The sequence below is a fragment of the Lolium perenne genome, chromosome 3, assembly GCF_019359855.2.
Source record: "Lolium perenne isolate Kyuss_39 chromosome 3, Kyuss_2.0, whole genome shotgun sequence".
Classification (NCBI taxonomy): domain Eukaryota; kingdom Viridiplantae; phylum Streptophyta; class Magnoliopsida; order Poales; family Poaceae; genus Lolium; species Lolium perenne.
The window spans coordinates 264904496-264927420 of NC_067246.2; the positions used below are offsets into that span (position 1 = coordinate 264904496).

Consider the following 22925-nt stretch of genomic DNA (forward strand, 5'->3'; position numbering starts at 1 on the left):
GTAGGTATAGATTGAATTACAACAAAAGTCACCAACTTTTTTTACGAAAAGTCACAAACGATTACAATAAAAAATCAATATATTTGCAAAATGATGCAAAGTGGTCAAGCGACATTTAATTTTGCTACAGATAGAATTACAACAAAAACACCTACTATTTTATCCAAAGTCACAAATAGTTACAACAAAATTAAAAATCACTTTGTTATTAGCATAAAAAAAATTTCTCTTTACAACAATTGTTAACAACAAATCCTACAAAAATTATGGATTGTTTACAACAAATAGTTCATCATCTCACTCATGTGTTTTGCAGAAACCATACTTGGACCGAAAAAAGCAGGCCCATATAAGCCGATGAGGGAGCGAGGCCGAACGACCGATCGCTGGTGCGCGATCGGTCGCCGGATCCAAAGCGTTTTCCAAATATATAGCCAACCCCCAACTTTTGTATTGTTATTGCTCTTAAGACGAGCGAGCTGACGAAACGAAGAGTGGCTGTGAGCGTGTGGCTCGAGGGCTTGAGGCGGGAGCCCCTATGCTCCGCTTTAAGCGAGGCCATGGATCAAAATCGCTCAAGGGAAGGTAACTTGGGCTGGGCCCATTTACGTCAAGGTCACATGATGTGCTCTGCTTCGCTAACCATGTCTGTTTTTTTTGTTGTTTTTTATTATGAAAATATTCAAATTTTGAATAAATGATCAAATCTGAAAAATTGCTAGTTGCTTCAATGATCAATTTTGAATTTTTTTTGAATCTAAAAAATGTTCGAATTTCAAAATATTCTGACATGAAAAATGTTCAAATTTTAAAACTGTTCAAATCCAAAAAATATTCGAACATTAAAAATTTGAAACTGAAAAAATATTATAATTTAAAAAATGTTCATATCTAAAAATTGTTCTAAACAAAAAATATTCAAATTCAAAAAATGTTCAAAATTCAAAAATGTTCAAAATTCGAAAAAATATCAAAAAAAAGTTCCGATTTAAAAACTTAAAAAAGTTGTAGAATTCAAATTCGATTTTAATTTTTTTTTGACAAAAATAAAAAAAATCCAGCCAAAATCGGAAGTAAACCAGAAGAAAATCCAGAGAAAACCGCCTAAAGAGAACAAAAACCGGGAGAAAACGCACTGTCCCCGCTAAATGGGCCGGCCCAGAAAGAACTGCCCCTGTGCGGAGCGCCAGATCCGTCCCGCTATAAGCGGAGAATAGGAATTGCCGCTTGAGTGCAACAAAGCTGAAGCTGTGTCATCCAGACAGATGATAGCAAGGCCGGCCATCTATCAGTAATGAGGCCCATGAACAGGACCGGGAAAAGGCTGCGGACTGTGGCCGTCAGCCGCACGGCGATACTCGGACTGCCAGTCACGTCGATTCCCGGCGGCGGCGCAGGGCAACGCACGCGGACCCGCATTCCCATGGCTACCTCAGGGACGGTGGCTACTCTCCAAGGCAATCCGGTGAATCTCTCCGCCGCCCTTGCTGCCAGGTTCGCCCCAGCCATCCTCCTCCCTCTACAGCGATTTCCGTTGAGCGATTTGTGGGGGTAAAATCAAGAACCGAACATATAACCACACAAATCAAATAGCAACTAGTACTGTTTTATTGCAAAACAAAGTAATTTGCAAGTACAATTACAAATGGTATTGTGAGCACCCGCCAGAACAACGGTAGGAGTCACCAATCTTTATTTTTCATATGACATTTCTTAGTAACTATGCAACGTCGGCGTAGAAATCCTGGATTGTGATCCGGACTGCTATTGGGATCCTTACTGAGTGGTGCTCGTTGTGCCAAGTTAGGCTGCCAAAAGTGTAGTCCCCTTGCACCTTCCACAGAGGTGTTATGCTAACCTTGAAGGAGTGCACTTTCTGTGTGGCATTGAAGACTAGGGTTGGTGGGTCAACTTTGATCTTGACTCCTATTGGAGACTGTATATCGGATTGGTAAACTGCATCCACATTTCCCACGTTTGTGACTGCTCGCTGCACCTTAATCGGCCGCCTTAGTTCAGGAATGGCAATAGAAGGCAGGTTTAGGTGATAGCCTGGCAATGTTGTTGTAATGTTGCAAATCTTGTATTTCTGCATGTTGCAGGCGAAGAACTTGTTGTAATCTCTTGGATCGATGTCGTAAACAAGACCAGGATCGACAGCTGCATTCGGATTTATGCTACCCCCTCCATAGTCAAATGGGTCGGCAACCTTCCGGGGTAGTGCTTCTGCTAACATTGGATTGCCATATTCATCCTTGGTCGATGCTTTACCCATGCAAAGAAGAGTGATTTTTTGTTAGTAAAGGTGTGCAAGGATGATCAGGGCAATGTCGCATATGGATATCATGTAATTTACCGGTGGTAACAATTGCTGATTTTAGGGCAGCATGAGACCAATGAGGATGGACAGCCTTTAGCAATGCTACGATGCCTGCTACATGTGGGGTTGACATTGAATTCCCTGAGTCGAATCCATATCCATCTCCTATGGCTGCCAAGATGTTGACTCCAGGTGCGGCTATGTCAGGCTGTTGAAGTAGTTGTAACAGGATTAAGATAATTTCACTGTTTGAAAGTAGTGCTAACTTATCATACAAAAAAGCCTTTATAATCCCTATTTCCGATAGAAATCTTAAGATTACCTAACCTCATGTTTGTCCCAGTATTGTTTTTATAATAATCATATAATATCGATTGCAGAGGAAGCCAACATGATGCACTAGTTTTAACTTGTGTACCTTAAGAACTGTAGGGTATTTGACGGATGGCCCTCTTGAAGAGAAGAATGCCACTTTTGGAGCAGGAACTTGTTTCCCTGTAATATTTCTTGCTGGCTCAATCTTCACAATGGGCAATCTGTTCAAGTCGAATCACAGTTTATCTGAGTCTTTAAATAATCATAGAGAAAACAGCATCCGCTAAGTGTGTCAGGTCACAAAAATGTGTTCCTCACCTCTGGCTTCCGATGTATGTTGCAGTTTGAAACCCAATATCAATGTCAACAATTACACACGCCATGCCCAAACAATCATCGGTGCTCGAAAGAACATCTATGGTATATAGAGCAAAAATAGCACCAAATGCCCCACCACTTTTAACATTTGTTATGATTTCTGGGAGAATGTCTTGTGTTGGGCCAAAATTTTCTAAAATGCATAGGACAACTTTGCCGTTGATTATCGTGCCATTTAGCGCTTCCCCTGAGCAACTGTAAACAGACAGACCACAATAATTTGTCAATTGGATTCAGAAATTTAACGCCTATCCATAAACTAGCATTATCTATAAATGCAGTTAATCAATAAATAAATAGCATCTGACACACCTTCCACCGTGTACAAGTGGTTTGAACTCACTCGAGGACTCATTTTTTAGCAGGTAATACAGTGACTGACCCTGCAAATATGAAAAGAGTTAATCGTAACTTTCAGTGGTAAGTGTTTGAGGATGATAGTGGAGCAAAGGTGTTCTAAGTGTCTAGCAAATATCATGTTTCTGTAGTATATACCACTAAGGTTTGATTGTTCCCCATTGTAATTGCTGTTGGAAAAGACCGGTCAATCTTGGTCGCTGCGACTGTAATGACCCAAGGAGCTGTGTTAGAAATGACTTGTGGTCGAGGCCCGCTATTTCCCGCGCCATAAACAACGGTAATACCCTTCTGAACTGCATGGAGTGCACCAAAGGAATCATCATTGAGGACGATTGGTAAGCATAATACATCTACTCCATCATGAATTGCATCATCCAGAGCTGCTAGCACTGCGATGCTAGAAAGCTCCACCCTTTTTGTGGTCTGCCACGCGACCTTGTACACAGCAATGCGCGCTCGGGGCGCACCTCCACGTGCCACCCCTACTCCAAGGCCATGGAGGCTGACTCCCTCCACCACTGCACCGGCTGCTGTGGATGCGGTGTGCGTTCCATGCCCATTTATGTCCCGTGGAGACATGTAATTCGCCTCTTGGTCAGCTTTATCCAGTCCAGCCGGATAGTACCGTGCACCTATGATCTTCCTGCTGCAGTTGGTGCCCTCCCAGGCCTGTCCCAGCTGACACACTCCCTTCCATCTTGACGGTATTGGTCCGTATCCGTGGTCGCTGAAGCTTCTTGATTCAGGCCAGATCCCTGCATCAAGTGCATTTGCAGTGTTATGGCAAGAAATTTTTGGTGAAGATTTTCATCATTAACTTGTTAACGGTGAAGACTCACCAGTGTCAAATATCCCAATAATTACGTCTTCTCCATATTTGCTCCTCTGCAGAAGTTTATTAGGTGGCTGCTGGTCCAGGTTAGGTGGCTGCTGGTCCAGGTTCATGCCAAGGAAGTCCCAGCTTCTTGTGGTCATCAACTCGTGATTCTGATTGGGAGTAACGCTGATAACTTCAGGTAGGTCTGCACATGTGAAATGTATATGTTAGGAACTCTATCGCTTCTTCATCTTAAAAAGGTAACCCCTCCCCTCCTAAAAACTAAAGTCAGAAGTCTCCCCAGTTAGATATCTGTGTGGTGTATACAACATCAGGTAACAAAAGAAAGGATCATAGCCTGACACAAAAATAGATTTTCTCAATCAACCACTAATAGTCATCAGATAGAAATATTCTAATCCCTTTTACACTTACATGGATACTAATTTCTGGTCGTACAGTTCTCAGTAGTGACATAGAAATAGTTATCTCTGTCATCTTATAAATACTGACTGGTACCAGAATAATAATCAAGCACAAGCAGGATCATAAGGTTACTGCAGTGTGCAGCTTCGTAGTAAAATTAGCGACAACTAAATATAATTGCATTACATGCAGAAAAAAGGCTTGAGATTGAGCCAGAGTTAGTTTTTTTTTAAAAAAAAATGGGATGAAGAAACATAAAATTACCCCCGCGGATCTCACATTCATGATTGCAAAGATAAACTACTTAACAGATGTACTTTCCATAAAGAAGCAAATTTCAATCACCAAATAAGCTTTGATTGTTTTTTCTTTGTTCAACTGCATTAGGACTAGCAGAGAACTAGACGAGAAGTAATTTGTTTAGGTAAAGTGGTAAACTCATCCCACCTGCAAGATCTTGTGCCTGGTCATCTGTTAGCATTGCCGCGAAGCCTGAGAAGCCATGCTTGTAGCTATAAGTGATGGAGGCCAATGCCTCTTCCTTGCTGAAACAAATCATCAAGCGGTCAGAAAAATTGGCAGCCTTACCCTTACTTCTGGAGTTGTTAAACGTCTTTTAGAAGTATTGTTCTTCATAAAATCTGAATCAAACTCTGAAAGCTAGAAAATTAGTTCTTAGGTTTACCTTCCAAGAATGGTGCTGAGCATGTCATGGTGTGAAGCTGTGACCAGAGCAGCGTCGTCATGTTTCTTCTCTCCCAGGTAGACGATATACATCTATGCATGGACAGGAACAGAAAACATACTTTAGCATGGAACAGAATCAGTGATATGAATAAGATGTAGGGTAATTCTTTTTCTAAAAGAAATGAGATTTTGGGGGTAATGCATCACCAATACCTTTTGAGTTCCATATGCTCTGCTTATGCTTATCATAAGGCATAAGCAGAATAAGAGGCAAGCTGAAAAACGCCGATGGGAAGAGTGAAAATCCATGTTGGGATGGTAGCACATGTTAATATGATCTAGTAGGCAATGCTATTTATAGGCCTCTGTCTCTGTCTTGTATGATGACTAATCAACTGTCCATGTTCACAAAAAAAGGTCAAAGATATAGGCTCAGTTCGATGAAATTCATTCTTTCTGCTATGTACCCCTATTTTCCTCCATGAAGTTTCCCTGGAACTAGCTGAACTGAAACGCGTTGCACTTCTCAGCATTGAAACTTTATCTCCCATGCTTAGTATTGGCAGTTCAAAGTTTGCTGCTCCCTCCAATCCAATGAATAAGGCATCCTCGTCTTCTGTGTTTTTTATTTGACCAAGAATTACTCTAAATATATGAAGATTATTGGTATAAAATTAGCATCATTAGAAAATGTTTTTCAATATGAATCCGACGATACTAGTTACGTACAATATAATCAAGATTTTGTGCTCAATTTTTCGGTCACAGTTTACTTTGCAATATGTGTGTGACTTCATTGAAACGAAGGTAGTAAGATGCACTCATTTGTCCTCTCCAGAAGCACAGTTTTTTTTCCAACCCATGTGCTAAGCAAATAATGTGCTGTGCAGGTAACCAAATTTCAGGGATATGCTGCAGGTTCCGTTCAGACATGAAACTATGAAAGCAAGGACCCTCCTGATAGTCATGTGTGAGTATCGACGGTATGGTGGTTCTCAATCGGCGGCTGATGTGTATGCCATTTCTTTTTTCCTTGCGCGCCACTGCATATGATTGTACGGATCCATCGCCCGTGGCTGTACTAAGCGTTCCATAGAACATTGACTTGGGAACAGCATCTCTTCCGCATTTCTTTCTTTTTTTCAAAAGAAGAACGTTGACTTGACTATGAGTTTATGTCGACCATCCATACGTAGTGCCAGCTCTTCCCGTGTTATCTTAGAGACGTCACTTACTTATCTTTTATTTCCTCAAAGAGAAGAATGCATTGGCTTGAAAATGAGAGATAGAAGTACTTCCGTTCGTAAATATCGATTACGCATATTTGGCCGGTCTAAATATGAGCTTTGATCATGGTTGTAATATTTTGTTAGTGCCTTAGTGGTTGTAAAATTGTAATTATCAGAAGAAGTGCTTTCGAAGGTGAAACCAACAGTAATAATCTTGTGTAACATAACTCACATATTATTAAAAACCTTCTAGTCCTTTCGGTACCCTAATAAGGAAAAGAGTGCGTGTGAAACTTGCTCCACCAATCATATAACAGTTACATCGTTTAGAAGTTTATCTAAAATAAAATTAGTTGGTTCATCGACCCAATTACAAGTGGACTTATTGGAGAAGGTATTCTTTGCTAATTCATGAGCTACTTGGTCTGCTTCCCTTAACGTATGGTGGAACGAAACAATACCAATTGAAGCTACTATGTCAACATAGTCTGCATAGATTGCCGCCGCCTCGCTCCACCAAATTTCAGCCCAGGAACAAGCTTCAATCACCTCCATAGAATCTGATTCTGCGACAACCATGTTATATCCCATGTGAATTGCCAGAGAAAGCCCCTCCTTCATCGCATATGCTTGCGCCATCAACGGTGATGCCACATTAGACTAGTCACAATGCATAGTATCATATAGAAGTATCATGCGTATGATACTACTACATGTTACTATCTCCACAATGCATGGTATCATATGCTAGTATCATAGTCTTCATATATTAATTGTTTTATAGAATCTCAATGCAAATATATGTACAAGATTTACTTGACATTAAATTTTCTAGTAGTATGTGCTATGATACGGTATCTACCTATGATACTAGTATCCTCTCTCTTATCCTTAATTGCACTGCCACATCAGCATTTTGCATGCATGGAATGCATGATACTACCTATGATACTCCCATTGTGGGTAGTCTTAGGAAGATAGTATACCGAGGCTGCTATAAAATCACCATTGCAATTGTGTAATACCGCTCCAGTAGCACCTGCCTTGACATCGTCATGGTATGCTGCATCAACATTGAGTTTGGTATGTCTTGCTTCCGGCCTCCTCCATTTGATCGGCATTAAATTTGATTTTTTCCCATAGGCCTAGGCTGCATTGGCAGCAATAGCTAGGATTGAGAGCTTACATTTATTCAAAGGTGGCACAGTTTCTGCATGTGTGCGTCTCCGTCTCATCCACCATAGGTACCAACATGTCGTTGTTACCACCTCCTTTAAATTTACCATTTGAAATCCCTGCATCGTATTATCAGTATTATCATCTAAACGTAATATATGTTCCAGCATAGCTGATCCAGATCTATCCATTTGTTAGACAGAACCGGCATGCTTTGTTGAGGTGACGCGACAAAGTTTGTTAAGATGTTCGGATTTCCCTTATCCATCTGTTCTATTCCTCCTTGTCGTCTTGGTCAAGTGGTCATCGTCTCATACCTTGCGCAATGAACATACATCAGATAACAAGGGACGAAAACTTCTAAGGTTTAAAAATTCTCGAATTTAAAAAAAAAAATGGGTTTGAAAAGTGTTCAAATTTAATATGTTCAAATAGAAAAAACTGGAAAAATGGAAAATGAAAAATGAAAGAAAACCAAAAGGAGTAAAAAAAACCTAAGAACAAAAAAAAAAGGAAAAACCGACAGGAACGTTCTAGAAAGTTCTCAAAACCGGGAAAACCAAAGGATGATGGTCAGGCCCGAAAGGCGACCGCAGGTGAGTTCACCCTATTATTACCGCACGCAATGAAGCGATAAATAGGGTTTTCCGGGGTGATGCTATATGCCGACTTGGTCGGTGCCAAATACGTCCCGCACACCCTCCTGTCGCATGTGGGCTTGGCCCATTAACGCGGATTCCTTTCCCCCGCTCGTAACGTTCGCTCGTTTAAGTCAACTTCTGTTTCGTTGTTTCGCACTGAACAATTTTTGAACGTGAACAATTTTTGAAATTTGAGCAAATTTCGAATCTAATATTTTTTCGAATTTCAGAATTTTTTTAATCTTAATTTTGTGAACAATTTTCGAATCTGAACAATTTCAAAATTTGAACAATTTTCGAATCTGAACAATTTTTTAAAATTGAACATTTTTCGAATCTGAACAATTTTTGAAATTTGACCATTTTTCGAATCTGAACAATTTTTAAAATTTGAACAAATTTCGAATCTATTTTTTCGAATTTTAGAATTTTTAATCTTAGTTTTTTGAACAATTTTCGAATATGAACAATTTTCAAAATCCAAACAATTTTCGAAATTTGACCAATTTTCGAATCTAAACAATTTTCAAAATTTGATTTTTTAAATCTGAACAATTTGCGAAATTTGAAAATTTTCTAAAAATATAATATATTTTGAAAGAATAAAAGAAGAAAAACCGGTCAAAAAACGAAAACCGGATAGAAAATCCTGACAGAAAAACCGAACAGAAAAGCGAAAACCAGATAAAGCAAAACCAACGCAGTAATGGGCCTGGCCCAAATAAGGGTGTGCGGCGTCCGGTCGGCACCGACCAGTGCGGTGTATAGGAATGGGATTTCCTATACACCGACCAGGTCGGCGCGTACCGCGCGCCGCACACCCCCCGCGCGGTACGGGCCGGCCCAGTTCGGGTGTTGGGCCAGTTGGCCACTGTTTTTTCTGAGTCATTTTTCTGTTCTTTTTTTTATTTCTGTTTCTTTCTCATTTCTGTTTCTTTTTTCGTTTTTAAGATTTAATTTTTAAAATTTACATATATTTTTTAATGTAAAATGTTCTAACTAAATTTTTTTGAGAAAATTTCAAATTCGAAAAAGTATAATATTGTTCAAATGCGAAAATTGTTTAAGTATAAAAATTGTTCAAATGCGAAAATTGTTCAAGTATAAAAATTGTTCAAATTCGAAAATTGTTCATATATAAAAAATAATATTTTTTTCAAAAAATATTTGTTCCAATTTAAAATTGTTCTATTTTAAAATTTGTTCCAATTTAAAATTTATTCCAATTTAAAAATTGTTCCGATCTAAAAAATGTTCAAATTAAATAATATTTAAATTTCTGAAAAACTTAAATAATTTTAAATAATCGGGTCTAAAAAGAATCAGCTTTTTAAAAACATAAAAAGAAAATTAAACAGAAAAAACGAAAAAGCAAAAAAACAAGAGTGGGAATGTGTTGGGCCGTCCCAACAACCCGCCTGGGGGGTGTGCGGCGCCTGGTCCGCGCCGACCAGGTCGGCGTACAGCACCCCCCTATAGGAATCGCCGTTTTCCGAGCCCCGCGGGCCACACCTGGCATGACGGCTGTTCGGCCCATCACGAACACGAAGCCGGCCCCGACATACCCCGCCGGGTGCCGCTCATAATGCGACGAGAGCGACGGCACATGCCGTCGCGGCCGCGCGTACGTATCGGGGCCCCCGGACGCGTCGCCGCGCGAGGCGAGGCGAGGCAAGCACGTTCAGGCGACGCCTCCGGCTGTTCACGTCTCCTCTCTCTAGCCCTGGAATGTGATCGAGGACGGCTACCACGTGCTAGCTCAACGGGTCGTGGCTCCAGTGCTTCCTGCAAGCGACAGGTGTAGACGAACAATTAATCACGCGAACGACGTCATCTGCCGCGGGCAATAAAATGCATGGCTATCTGTCGACGTGCTGGTACGAGAATATGAATATCAGGTTTGTTCATCAGGATAAGTGACAAAGGGAGAGCTTTCGGTGTTGTCCATTTGTCCGGGCCTTAATTGGCAGCGCGCGGAGACGTAAAAATTTGAGGTCAGAACGCAGCGCGCGGTGCGTGTGGCTGGAACTGGAAGATGCGTCGTTGAGACCATCACTTGCAAATTTGGGGGCTACAAGACCTTCACACTTCACGCACGGTGTTGTGGTTGCGCGGGCCTGGACTGGTATAGCTGGAGGAGGAAGACGATGCTTGGAATAAACGCGGCACGCTGGAACCACCGATGGTCCCGTCGAAGAGAATAGACGAACCGGTGTGTCGTCGCCATGAGCCTCCGGGCCGGGTTTCGTTCTCGTCGCCACGCACCTTTGTCGCAGCGGAACATGCATCATCTCAGTCTCCCAACTCCAGAAGTTACGGACCAAACCGAACATTGATGATCGTCTTCCAGGTGTCTTGTACGTGTTCCCTTGTCGATCCCAGTAGGCCAGGCTGTGATCGGTCGACGGTGGTCCGCGCACGCACCCACCCTTGCCAACGACACCGGGGTATGGCAGAGAGCCCTGGGTGCCATGAATCACCGCGAGGCGGCTCGACTGTGTTTAAAGTGGAGGGCGTCTCCGACGGCGGGCCCTGTTTTAGACACCGAAACTATCTGTTGCGGTGGCGCCAGCAGTGGCCCGCGATCCATATCCCCTTCCAACGCGCCGATCCATCCCACACCCACGTGTCCGGATGGATCTAAATAGATAAAACTGTGGCCACACATTGTAAATGCGGATGGTTGCGGTGTTCGGAACGATCCAAACCAGACCCAAATCTGAGCCAGCTTTGCGTGGCCGCGGATGGCACGCGGCGTTCGGTCGCGTCCGCCTGCTCGCATGTTCGCTTCCCTGGGCCTAGCTGTCGGTGTGGGGCGCATGTCATATTAAATGTGGACTGGGAGGGGTCTGTCCCCACTTCCCCACTCCACTCGACAGTTCCCCACGCACGCGTAACCGCCGCCATGGCCCCGAAGAGGGCTTTCGCTCCCGGCGCCAACGACGGCGAGGCAAGCAGCAGCCGCCGTCCTCCGCTAGTGCGGAGGGCTGGGGGATACCGCGGCGGTCTCTACATCGGAGAAGCCGCCTGCGTCAGCGCGGCATTGGCGCAACCCGCGACGCTGCTGCGAAAGCCGGAGGAGGAAGACGACCCGGAGATGCGCGCCGCGATGGCCCTGTCCAAGGCGGAGGACGAGACCAACTGGCCGCATCTCGCGGAGGTCATACCGACCTCTGTGATGGAGGAGGAGGCCCTGCATGCGCTCGAGGACGTCGAGGCATGGGCATTGCTTGACCAGGCCCACCGGGAGGAGGAAGCGAGGCGGCGGCGCGAGGAGGTCAGGCTCCGCCACAAGGAGGAGAGGCGCCAGGAGGCCAGGCGCGTGGCAGAGCAGGAGAGGCGCCAGGAGTGATAAGGGGTGGCCCGATCTTCTCAGTAAGCGACGGGGGTGATGATGAACATGCGATGAACACAATGGAGATACACGATGATGAAGTGGATGATAACTTGTATGACGCTGATGAGTCTCTCGATCGATCCCTGTCGCCAATGCAACATCTCTCAACCCTGCAAGATATTCGCAACTCCACACACTTGCGCACGTATCCACTGACCACGAAGCGGTAAGTCGTAACCGTCTAATTCCCAATGGAACAGCAGACCACACAAGACTTTCAGTAGCAAAACACCAGATCGATGCGAATTGGTGTAAAGATTCAATAGAGTTGCAAAGCAATCAACTATTGAAAGGATGACATGTCGCCTAGGGTGTGTGTGTGTGTGTGGGGGGGGGGGGGGGTTGAATAGGCGTTTAAAAAAACTCCTACGGATTTGGGTTGTAAGAATGTGGAATTAAACTATGTTTATTCTACAAGCACAAACCCTAAATATGCTAGGCTCACCTAAGTGCAACAACAACAACTAGAGCTAAGCAAGATAGGCACAAGATATATGTAGCACAAGTGATAGCAAGATATATGTACTTCAAGCAGGATGGCTATCACAAGGAAAGGAAGCTCGGGTATAGAAATAACCGAGGCACGCGGAGACGAAGATGTATTCCCGTGTTCCCTTCCTTTGCAAGAAGATATGTCACGTTTGGAGGGGTGGAGGTCCCACGAAGGATTCCCCAACGCCACGAAGGCTCACCCTATTCTCCGAGCCAAACCCACGAAGGATAATGGCCCATTCCTTATGGTTAGCTTTTCCTCCACTCCGGAGATGGCAAGCTCCAAAACCACTTCACAAGCTCCACGAAGGAGAAGCTCGAGCCTCTTCACAATCTTCTTTGAAGAGATAATCGGAGCACCAACCGCCAAGCCAACTAGGAGGTCTCCCCCCAATAGTAACAAGCTCACGGTCTCTCACTCGAACTAATCGTGGTGGAGAGCTCAACACTATGCAATGATGCAAAGCAAGCACACTAGAGGTGTTCAAATCCTTCACACTCAAATCCCACCAAAGCAACAAATGCTAGGATGAGATTAGAGAGGAAGAACAAAGAGGAAATCAACAAATGACTCAAAGATTTAGATCCAAAGGGTTCCCCTCACTTAGAGGAGAAATAGATTGGTAGGGATTGTAGATCTAGATCTTCTCTCTTAGATCCCTCAAGAATGAGCAAGAATCATGGGGGAATCAAGAGATAGGGCAAGTTCTTCAAAGTCAACAATGGAGGAGAGAGAGTACAAGAACTTATACAGCCCAAGGTGGAAGAAGGCATATTTATAGCCCAAGCTGAAATCTAACCGTTGGGGAAATGTCCAGCTCACCAAATCTTCGAGGAGCCCGGTCAACCGGGCCTGGGGCCGGGTCGCCCAGTGCAAGGGCTGGTCCAACCGGGCCACATCCCGGACCGCCCGGTCCAAACCGGGCCTGGCGCCGGGCCGTGACCGGGGCGGATCTTTTCGCGCAGTACTTGGCTCCTGGTTGCCACCGGAGCAGGGGCCGGTCCACGCCGGGGCAGCCGGTCCACAGCCCGGTCCGACCGGGCGTGAGACCGGGGCCAGTCCGGTGCGAACCGAGCTGCAGGCCAGGCCAGCATCGGGCGAAAGGGAAAACTCCCCTGGATTGTGCCCGGTGTGCACCGGTCCAGGGGCCGGTCGGCGCCGGGCTGGCCGGTGCCACAGCCGGCAGTTCCGGGCGGTGGGCCGGACTGCTTCAGGCCAAAAACCTTTTTCTTTTTCTTTAAAATAAAAAATGCTCCCGAACTCTGATTGACATGAAACCAATTTTTGTTGGAAAGATAACGACAAATAGAACCCAACATGATATTTTTATATGATTCTAGAGAGGGAGTCTCCCACCGTCAAGAAACGGTGAAGGCGTCCAAACTCGAAAACGCAATAGAAGATGCATGCGGATTCCATTTTCGATGAACTTGGGCTTGTTGTAAAGCTAGCAACAAGCTCAAGAACCTCACACAGAGAAACACCAACAACCAATAGGGATATGCAAAGTATGCAAAGGATTGAGCTCCCTAAGACGATGCAATCAAGTTACCTTGATGACGATCACCACTTGATGTCATCTTTTCATGGGCTATATGAGATCTCACTTTTGATGCATGCCCATCGAAAGATACCTAACCGTCATAGACAACACAAGGGCACATATATGACGGGTTAGTTCATGAAGCATAATTGACAAGCCTTACCATACCGCATGACTTCACGTGGCACATTCTTCATGCTTCATGTGTTGACCAAACTTGAATCTATTCTCCATTCTTTGTATTGGTCAACCTTGTATCTTCTCATGCTCTATCATACTATCTTGAGGTGTATAAAGAATTCTTCATTTGCTTGCATGCTCTAAATCTTAGTCAACCATAGCTCAACTTATGAGACTATCATGACACCGACTTAGAGTCATATCTTGAATTATTCACTCGGAATTAAGCACTCAAGATCTTGATCATTCATTGCTTAACACATAAGCTAGAGCATGGCCAATGTTGAGTTCCACATAAGAACTCCATCTTCATTTCTTCTTCTTGATCATATCACATATATGTCTTCAAATCGATGATCTTGATGCCAATACACAAGGTATATCTTTATCTTCATGGCATCCATACTTGAAACCAACACATGGACTACAAGTACCTATGGAATGTTCCTTCATATAAAATCAATGAAAACATTAGTCCATAGGGGTTGTCATTAATTACCAAAACCACACATGGGGACAATGTACCCTTACAACTATGAACTAGGGTATATCTTAAACGTGGTCTAAACCTAATTTGGGGGCGTCATGGGTACTTATATAGGGGTTCAGGATGACTAGAAGTCGAGAAAATACATTAAATATCGACTCAGACCGGGATATGGTCAAGACTGACTCGGACACGGCCGGCCTAGGGGCCGATCGACCGGGCCAGGGACCGGCCGGTCCGGTTTGGACCGGGCTTGGGACCGGCCTGTGACCGGGCCACCGGGATGACATACAATACACCCTCCCGGTTGGCACCGGCGCAGGATCCAGCGGGCGTCGGGCTTACCCGGTGTGGCGTCCGGTTGGACTAGACGTGAGACCGAGCCGTCCGGCGTGGCGGCCAGTCGGACCGGGCGTGGCGCCGGCCTGTACGTTGCCTTCCTCCCTCGCGCATACCTCCCTCTCCTCCCTCGCGCATCCATGGGATGTCTTCTTGTCCAGCTTCATGTCCAGCTCCATGTCCAGCTTCACGTCCAGCTCCTCCTCTTCTCCTCGTGCGATGATTGCTCCATCTTCGTACCTGATCATACAAAAGTAAAAGGACTTAGGCAGTATAAAGTTCTTATCGATCAAAGTATCATTTAGGAGTTAATTCACCTGCTCCTTAAGTAGCTTCGCACGGGCCCTTGTAATGGGTCCAATCCTAACTTCATTGGACTTGAGCTTTACAGCAGCATCGTCTTCATCTTGCAATTACGGAGGTGGTGGATTGGTAGGGGTGTCCTCATCAAAGAGGCCAAGCGCCTCGCGTGGCAGGAGAGGCAGCTCCGCCTCAGGGAGGAGGCGGAGCGCCAGGTTGCTGCGGCGGAGCAGCGGGCGCCTCCGGACCCCCAGTCGGCCTGGGAAGTTGCCAAGTGGTCGCCGTGGCCGGAATCCTCGGCGCGGTCGAGCCACAACAGCGCCTCGCCGCCTAGGGACATCATCGACACCCACGGCGACGAGGCCCTCAGAGACTAGGCGGCGCGCCGACGGCCACCTCGTCCTCCTCCAAACCCTAGGATAGGGTTTTTTAATTTTTTTTAAATTTAAAGCCCATATAGTGGGCTTTCTTTTGGTAGTTTAAATTTTCCCAAAATATGGCATATGTATAAATTTGCCCAAAATAGGGCATATGTTTAATGAAATATGGTTAGGTTTAATTGTTTTCATTTTTTTCCTTTTTTGTTGTTTTTCACTTATGTGATGCGTTCGCGCGTTGGGTGCAGCATGCGACCCAAACGGACACGCGGGCGCGGGCTGCTGTCCGCGTGTCCATGCGGCCACACAAACGGCCCAAAACGAATGACCCAACGCGTTCGTTTGGGTCGCTGCGTTGGAGATGACCTAACAGGTTATTTCATTCGTGGGGCTAGCAGTCCGCCACACTGCCTTAAGCAGTGGATTAAATACGGCCGGCTTCACTAACCAAAGGTTAATGTCAGCACTACGGTTTCCCGCCCACGCCACATCTTCCTGTCATGTTCTTCCGCCTGCGCGAACAATTTTCCACCCGCTGCCCCAGCCACTGCTGCTATAAATCTGAAGTGACGGACTCTCGCTCCAGGCGACACATCCACGACCATGACTTGCCGCCATCCCACCACTTTGTCCAAGACAACTGAATCATAAACAAAGGGAACGATACCCGCTCCCCTCGCATCGCCCCCTCTAGACGACCGAGGGGGCAAAACCCTAGCACATCCGCCAACACTTCTCCCCTCCATCTCCTCCCTCCTCGTCGCCCCAGAAACGCTCCTGGTCTAAGATTATGACTCCGATGAAGGGGGCAGCAGGGATTTGGGCCCTCGGCTCCCCGCACACTGAATAGGTGGAGGACCTCCGTGCCAGGCTCGCCGCTGCTGTGGCGGCTGCTTGGCGGTCTCGTCCTATTCTGACAGCTGGCTATCTAGAATGGCCTAGGTAAGGGAGGTGTATGCCGATGCTCTGCTTGGTTGGGGCTCGGGAAATCAGGGCGGTGGCACTGAGCTGGTGGGTGACGTCACTTCTCCAGAGGGGTGATGCTTGCGTGGATGCTGGCTGCCGTCCTAGGCTGCATGGGCAGCGACTTGATGGCAGGGTGCTGGTCCGGCGTGTTGACCTTTCTCTAGCGTCACGAGCGTCAGATCTGAAGGACGCCCTTCTTCTGTTAGATTTGTGGCCCTGCTTGGCCGCCAGATCTTGGCTAGGTGGGTCACGGTGGGTCGGTAGGCTTGGGACTCCAAGAGAAACCCCTGGTCAGTGGCCACGATGGTGGTGGCCCCGTGGGCATCATTTCCTTGTTGGAGGCACCATCAAAAATCCCCTCCCTCCTACCATTCCCCATAGGCCTGGGTGAAATCGCAATTCCTCTTGGATTGGGCGGCGACTACGCCTCCGGTGTGGTGTCCTTCTTGAAGGCGCCGTTTTGGGTAAATGAGACAGTTTTTTGGTTGGTCCAATTCGTTTGGAGGTAATGGTTGGTTTCTCCTATGGCGCTGATACGTCCCAAATGTTTCTATAATTTTTGATGATCCATGCTTGTTTTGTTACAATTCTTATATGTTTTATGTGCACTTTTCCACACTTTTTAGCATTTTCCGGGACTAACCTATTAACGCAGTGCTGCAGTGCCAGTTCCTGTTTTCTGCTATTTTTGTGTTTCAGAAAAGTTGTACATGAAAGTTTCTCGGAATTGGACGAAACAAAAGCCCAGAGTCTTATTTTTCCGGGGTGAAGACGGAGCCAGAAGGACACGCGCAGGAGATCTGCCACGCGGCAGTACATAGGGCAGGCATGGCCCCACCCTTGGTCGCACATGGCCCATGTACTGGCGCCTCGTCGCCTCGTTTGCTCCGCCCTTCCGCCTATTTATTTCTCGTATTGGGAAAACCCCAGGGACCCGAGCCTCCGTCCATGAAAAGTTCCGTAGCCGCCGTCATCGCTGAAACCAAGTTTCGGGGGACAGAAGTCTCTGTTCCGGCACCCTGCCGGGACGGGGAAGTGCCCCCGCAGCCATCGCCATCGACTCCACCGCCTCCACTTCGACTCCATGATGGTTTGTGAGTAATTCCCACAGGGACCATGGGTTCTTGGCTGTAGCTAGATGCCACTTCCGCCCATGTGCTTCAATACAATGATCTCATGAGCTGCCTTACATGATTGAGATCTATATGATGTAATCGGTGTTGTGTTTGTTGGGATCCGATGGATTGATCATTATGTTCAGTATATCTTATAAGTTTGTGAAGTATTTGTTGCTGCAATATTGTTATGTTTAATGCTTCTCACTAGTGCACGAGTGGCATGATCTTAGATCTAGGCTCTATAATTGTTTCTTAGATTGTATCTACAAATTATATGCACATGTCTTTGTCCGGAACCCGAGGCCCCAAAGTGATCTCGAATTGGGATAACCGGAGGGTATGGCTTTGATATGAGGATCACATGTTTTCACCAAGTGTTAATGCTTTGCTCCGGTGCTCTATTAAAATGAGCACCTTAATTACCAGTAGTTTTCCTTGAGGCCCCGCTGCAAACGGGCTGGTAGGACAAAAGATGTTTGTACGTCCAAAACGTATCTACTTTCCTGAACACTTTTGCTATTTTTTGCCTCTAATTTGTGTATTTTGGATACAACTAACACGGACTAACGCTGTTTTCAGCAGAATTGCCCTGGTGTCTCGTTTTTGTGCAGAAAATCAACTTTCAGGAAAATCCCCGGGATTAATGTCGAAGGGCCTATTTTCCCAGAAAACTCACGGAGCCAGAAGACCAGAAGGAGGGGGGCCACGAGGCGCCAACCCCATAAGGCGGCGCGGTGGGCCCCTGGGCCGCGCCGCCCTATGGTGGCGACGCCTCGGGCGGCCCCAGGTGCTCCCCTCTGGACTACTTAAGGTCTTCGACCTAAAAACGTACGGGGGTAAGACAAAATCGCCAGAAGCCATCCAGAACACCGCCGCCATCGCGAAACTCCGTCTCGGGACCAGAAACTCCGTTCTGGCACTCCGCCGGGACGGGGAATTGGAGGAGATCATCGCCATCATCACCACCGACGCATCTCCATCGACCAGCCATGTTTCCCCCATCCATGTGTGAGTAATTCCCCCGCTGTAGGCTGAAGGGGATGGTAGGGATTGGATGAGATTGGTCATGTAATAGCATAAGATTGTTAGGGCATAGTGCCTAGTGTCCGTAATTGGTACTTTGATGATATTGTTGCAACTTGTTATGCTTAACGCTTGTCACTAGGGCCCGAGTGCCATGATCTCAGATCTAAACATGTTATTGTTTCATGATGATATTCATTGTTTTATGATCTTACCTGCAAGTTGTATACACATGTCGCTGTCCGGAACCTGAGGCCCCAAAGTGACAGAAATTGGGACAACCGGAGGGGAAGGCGGTGATGTGAGGATCACATGTGTTCACGGAGTGTTAATGCTTTGCTCCGGTGCTCTATTAAAAGGAGTACCTTAATTTCCAGTAGATTCCCTAGAGGCCCGGCTGCCACCGGCTGGTAGGACAAAAGATGTTGTGCAAGTTTCTCATTGCGAGCACGTACGACTAAATATGGAACACATGCCTATGGATTGTTTAGTACTTGGATACTGTTTTATTACTATCTGCAAATGCCCTACTTTGATTGTTACATGAGTTTCTCTCATCCATGCAACGCCCGTTCATCCATCCCTGTGCCTACAGTATTTTAATCCTGCTGTTTACTATAATCACTACTGCTGTCTTTGTTACACTGCTGCTGATATTTCACTACTGCTATCGCTACAAAATCTGTTATCGATAAACTCTTGCGAGCAAGTCTATTTCCAGGTGCAGCTGAATTGACAATTCCGCTGTTAAGGCTTTCAAATATTCTTTGGCTCCCCTTGTGTCGAATCAATAAATTGGGTTTTACTTCCCGCGAAGACTGTTGCGATCCCCTATACTTGTGGGTCATCAAGACTTTTTTCTGGCGCCGTTGCCGGGGAGCATAGCTTTATTTGGAAGTTCACTTGGATTGATATTGTTCGCTGCAAATTCTCCATCATGGGTAAACCGCGCGATTCTAAAGTCGCCATATTACCATCCGCTACAAGAAAAGGTACAACTCTGAGTACCTCTGCTGCTCTTGATTCACCATCTGTGATAAGTCAACTTGTTTCACCACCACAAGCTTCACATGCTGGTACTTCTGCTGAATCTGAAAATTCTTATAATTTTGATGATGCTTCTGCTGTGCTTGATGATAGTGGTTCATTAGGATCTTTTCTAGATGCTACAATTGCTAGGTCTAGACAAATTGAAAATACTGAAACTCCTAATGAAAATACTGCTACACATGTTAGTTCACCTGAGTCTGTTGAATACTCTAGTGATGATCCTGATGAAGATTATGTGGAACTTGATGATGATTTTATTGTTAAATGCAATGCTACTACTGATGCAAGTAAAATTAAAAAGCTTCTTGCACAACATACTGTTAGATATAAACTGTCTCCTGATCCTAAATTTGCCACATCTCTTATAAACATTAAGGATAAGGATTATGATTTTTCTCTTGATTTATCTCATATAGCTATTGTTGAGAAAACACCCTTTTGTGGTACTGAAAAAGAAAGTGCTGTAGAACACATGAATGAACTTTCTACTTTGAGTAGCTTGTTTTCTGATGATATCAAGAAGCGTACTTATTTTGTTCCTAAATTTTTTCCTTTCTCATTAAAGGATGATGCTAAAACGTGGTATAATAGTTTGCCTCCTGATTCTATTGATAGTCCAACTGGTTTGCTTGATATTTTCTTTCGGAAATACTTTCCTGCTAGTGCTCAACATATTGCTTTGCAGAAAATTTATAGTTTTGACCAGGAAGATGGAGAGAAATTGCCTGGAGCTTGGGCAAGATTTTGTTCTCTTATCAGAGCTCGACCTGGACATGATCTGGAAAAGCATGATTTACTTGATATATTTTATAGTGGACTAACCATTGAGTCTAGAGCATATTTGGATAGTTGTGCTGGTTGCGTTTTCAAGAAAGGAACTCCAGACGAAGCTGAAGAATTATTGGCTAAAATAGGCCGGAATCATGATGATTGGACTACACCTGAACCAGCCTCGACGCCGATATTGAAGAAGAGGGGTTTGATTAAATTAAATGATGAAGATATGAGGGAAGCCAAGAAATCTCTTAAGGAGAAAGGTTTTAAATCTGAAGATGTGAAGAACTTACCTCCCATAGAAGATTTATGTAAGATAATTCCCCCTTCATCCATGATTGAGGTAAACTCCCTTCAACGCTTTACTAGGGAAGATATTCCGTATTCAAAACCTCCTTCTCAATGCTTAGATGAGTTTGATAATTATATTGTTAAGCAAGATAATTTTAATATGAGAGTAGAGAATCATTTAATGGAAAATTCTCAAGCTATTAGTAATTTGCATGATATTGTGGAGAGAACCTCCAATGATGTTAAGATGCTTGTTAAACAATTTCATATTATTCGAACTCAAATTGATCAACTCACTAAAGTGCAAAATGACTTGTTAAAAATAGTTCTAAAGAAAAACATGCTTATGAAGTAACAACTAGAGGCGGCGTTTCTACTCAGGATCCTCTATATCCTGAGGGGCACCCCAAAAGAGTTGAACAAGATTCTCAACGAATTGAACCTAGTGCTCCTTCAAAGAAAAAGAAAGAGAAACATAAAAATGTTGTAGAATCCTCTGAGCCTGTTAATGATCCTAATAGTATTTCTATTTCTGATGCTGAAACTGAAAGTGGTAATGAACAGGATAAAGATAATGATAAGAATGATGCTTCTGATAAAGAAGAGGTTGAAGATGAACATGAAAAGCATGCTAAAAATAAAAAGTATACTAAAGAAGACTTTATTACTAAGAAACATGGTAATGAAAGAGAACCGTGGGTTCAAAAGCAAATGCCTTTTCCTGTTAAGAAACTGAAATCAAAGGAAGAAGAACACTATAATAAATTTTGTGATTGGATGAATCCTTTATTCTTGCAAATCCCTTTGACTGATGCTATTAAATTGCCTCCTTATTCAAAGTATATGAAAGATATTGTCTCTAACAAAAGGAAAACTCCTAATGAGGAGATTTCCACTATGCTTGCTAATTACTCTTTCAATGGTAAAGTTCCAAAGAAGCTGGGCGACCCAGGTATACCGACTATTCCCTGTTCTATTAAGAATAATTATGTTAGAACTGCTCTATGTGATTTGGGAGCAGGTGTTAGTGCCTTTTTCTCTTTACAAGAGACTTTATTTAGATAAGTTGATACCGACTGATATATCTTTGCAAATGGCTGATAAATCTACTGCTATTCTTGTTGGTATATGTGAGGATGTTCCTGTTCAAGTTACTAATAACTGCTTGATATTAACTGATTTTGTTGTGTTGGAAATGCCTGAAGATGATAATATGTCTATTATTCTTGGGAGACCTTTTCTTAACACCGCAGGGGCTGTTATTGATTGCAATAAAGGAAAAGTTACTTTCAATGTTGATGACAGGGAGCATACTGTTTATTTTCCCAAGAGGATTGATAAAGTATGTGGAGTTAATACAATTTCTAATATGAGAACTATCAAAGTGGGAGTTATTGATTGTCCTATATATGAGCCTAAAGAAGGATATCAAAATATTATGATTGGATCCATATCAATACAATGCAAGGTAACATGATTGATTTGAGGTTTATTTCATCTTATGCCATGTAAAATTTATTTGGTGGCAAGACTTGATCAACCTTGTTAACAAGTACATTTTATATGCATAGAGGAACTAAACAACATTTCTTTCTTTCCCTCACTTGTTTTACTTGCTGTAGCACTATTTGTTTTGCAAAGTTCTTTGGTTATTTAGAGATTTTAAAATCTTTTTCTGCCCAGTAATAATAATTTTAATACCCAGAAATGTGTATTTTTCAAAGTTTTCAAAAATTCACAAAAATTATACCGTTGGTCTTATTTTTCGAAGAGGCATCTGGGAGCACCTGGGGATGACCAGTGGGGCACCCCAGGGCCGCACCCCACCAGCCGGCGTGTCCAAGGAGGGGGGGGCGCGCCACCCTGTGGTGTGGGCCCCTCCTTGCCCCACTAATTCATCTCTTCCTCCCATCTCACTCTCTCTCCCGAAAAAACTCGTACCAACTTTCTCTCACTCGCGTTTTTGCTCAAGAGCTCAGAATTTCTCGATCTCTTTGCTCAGCCCAGATTTCTGTCTGAAATTTGACACATTTGCTCTTCGGTATGTGACTCCTCCGATTATCCAATTAGAATTTTGTTTGGTTGAGTATATCTTGAATATTTTGCTGCTGTAGGTAACATGTTTAGTGAGCTTGCATGCTTGTTCTAAGTTGTAGAAACTAGTTTTGATGCATGCTTAGTACTCTACCAAGTTCCTATAGTAGTTTCCCTCAATTATATGTCTCCAAATCAACTTTT

The 22925-nt window shown here is 44.4% G+C and overlaps 1 protein-coding gene and 1 long non-coding RNA gene across 2 annotated transcripts; one reads left to right on the forward strand and one right to left on the reverse strand.

The window, feature by feature from the left end:
• The first annotated feature begins 1238 nt into the window (after window positions 1-1238).
• Window positions 1239-6492, forward strand: LOC127344101 (uncharacterized). The gene is made up of 2 exons (XR_007877745.1): window positions 1239-1494; window positions 6194-6492. It is a non-coding gene; the product is annotated as an uncharacterized lncRNA (long non-coding RNA).
• On the reverse strand, window positions 1568-5652 carry LOC127344099 (subtilisin-like protease SBT3.5). The gene is made up of 10 exons (XM_051370318.2): window positions 5517-5652; window positions 5302-5393; window positions 5064-5161; window positions 4213-4395; window positions 3509-4128; window positions 3326-3396; window positions 2954-3208; window positions 2739-2856; window positions 2357-2528; window positions 1568-2265 (listed from the first exon to the last, which is right to left on the reverse strand). The coding sequence occupies exons 1-10, from the start codon at window positions 5628-5630 to the stop codon at window positions 1721-1723; spliced, it is 2268 nt and encodes a 755-aa protein (XP_051226278.1). The 5' UTR covers window positions 5631-5652; the 3' UTR covers window positions 1568-1720.
• Window positions 6493-22925: the final 16433 nt, after the last annotated feature.

Bases quoted from the DNA above. Each gene is read 5' to 3' on its own strand.
- LOC127344099 (XM_051370318.2), bottom strand. From the start codon at position 5,630: ATGTGCTACCATCCCAACATGGATTTTCACTCTTCCCATCGGCGTTTT. The intron at 5,394-5,516 runs GTATTGGTGATG...GTCCATGCATAG, and splicing joins GAGCATATGGAACTCAAAAG to ATGTATATCGTCTACCTGGG. The intron at 2,529-2,738 runs GTACACAAGTTA...CTACTTCAACAG, and splicing joins AATACCCTACAGTTCTTAAG to CCTGACATAGCCGCACCTGG.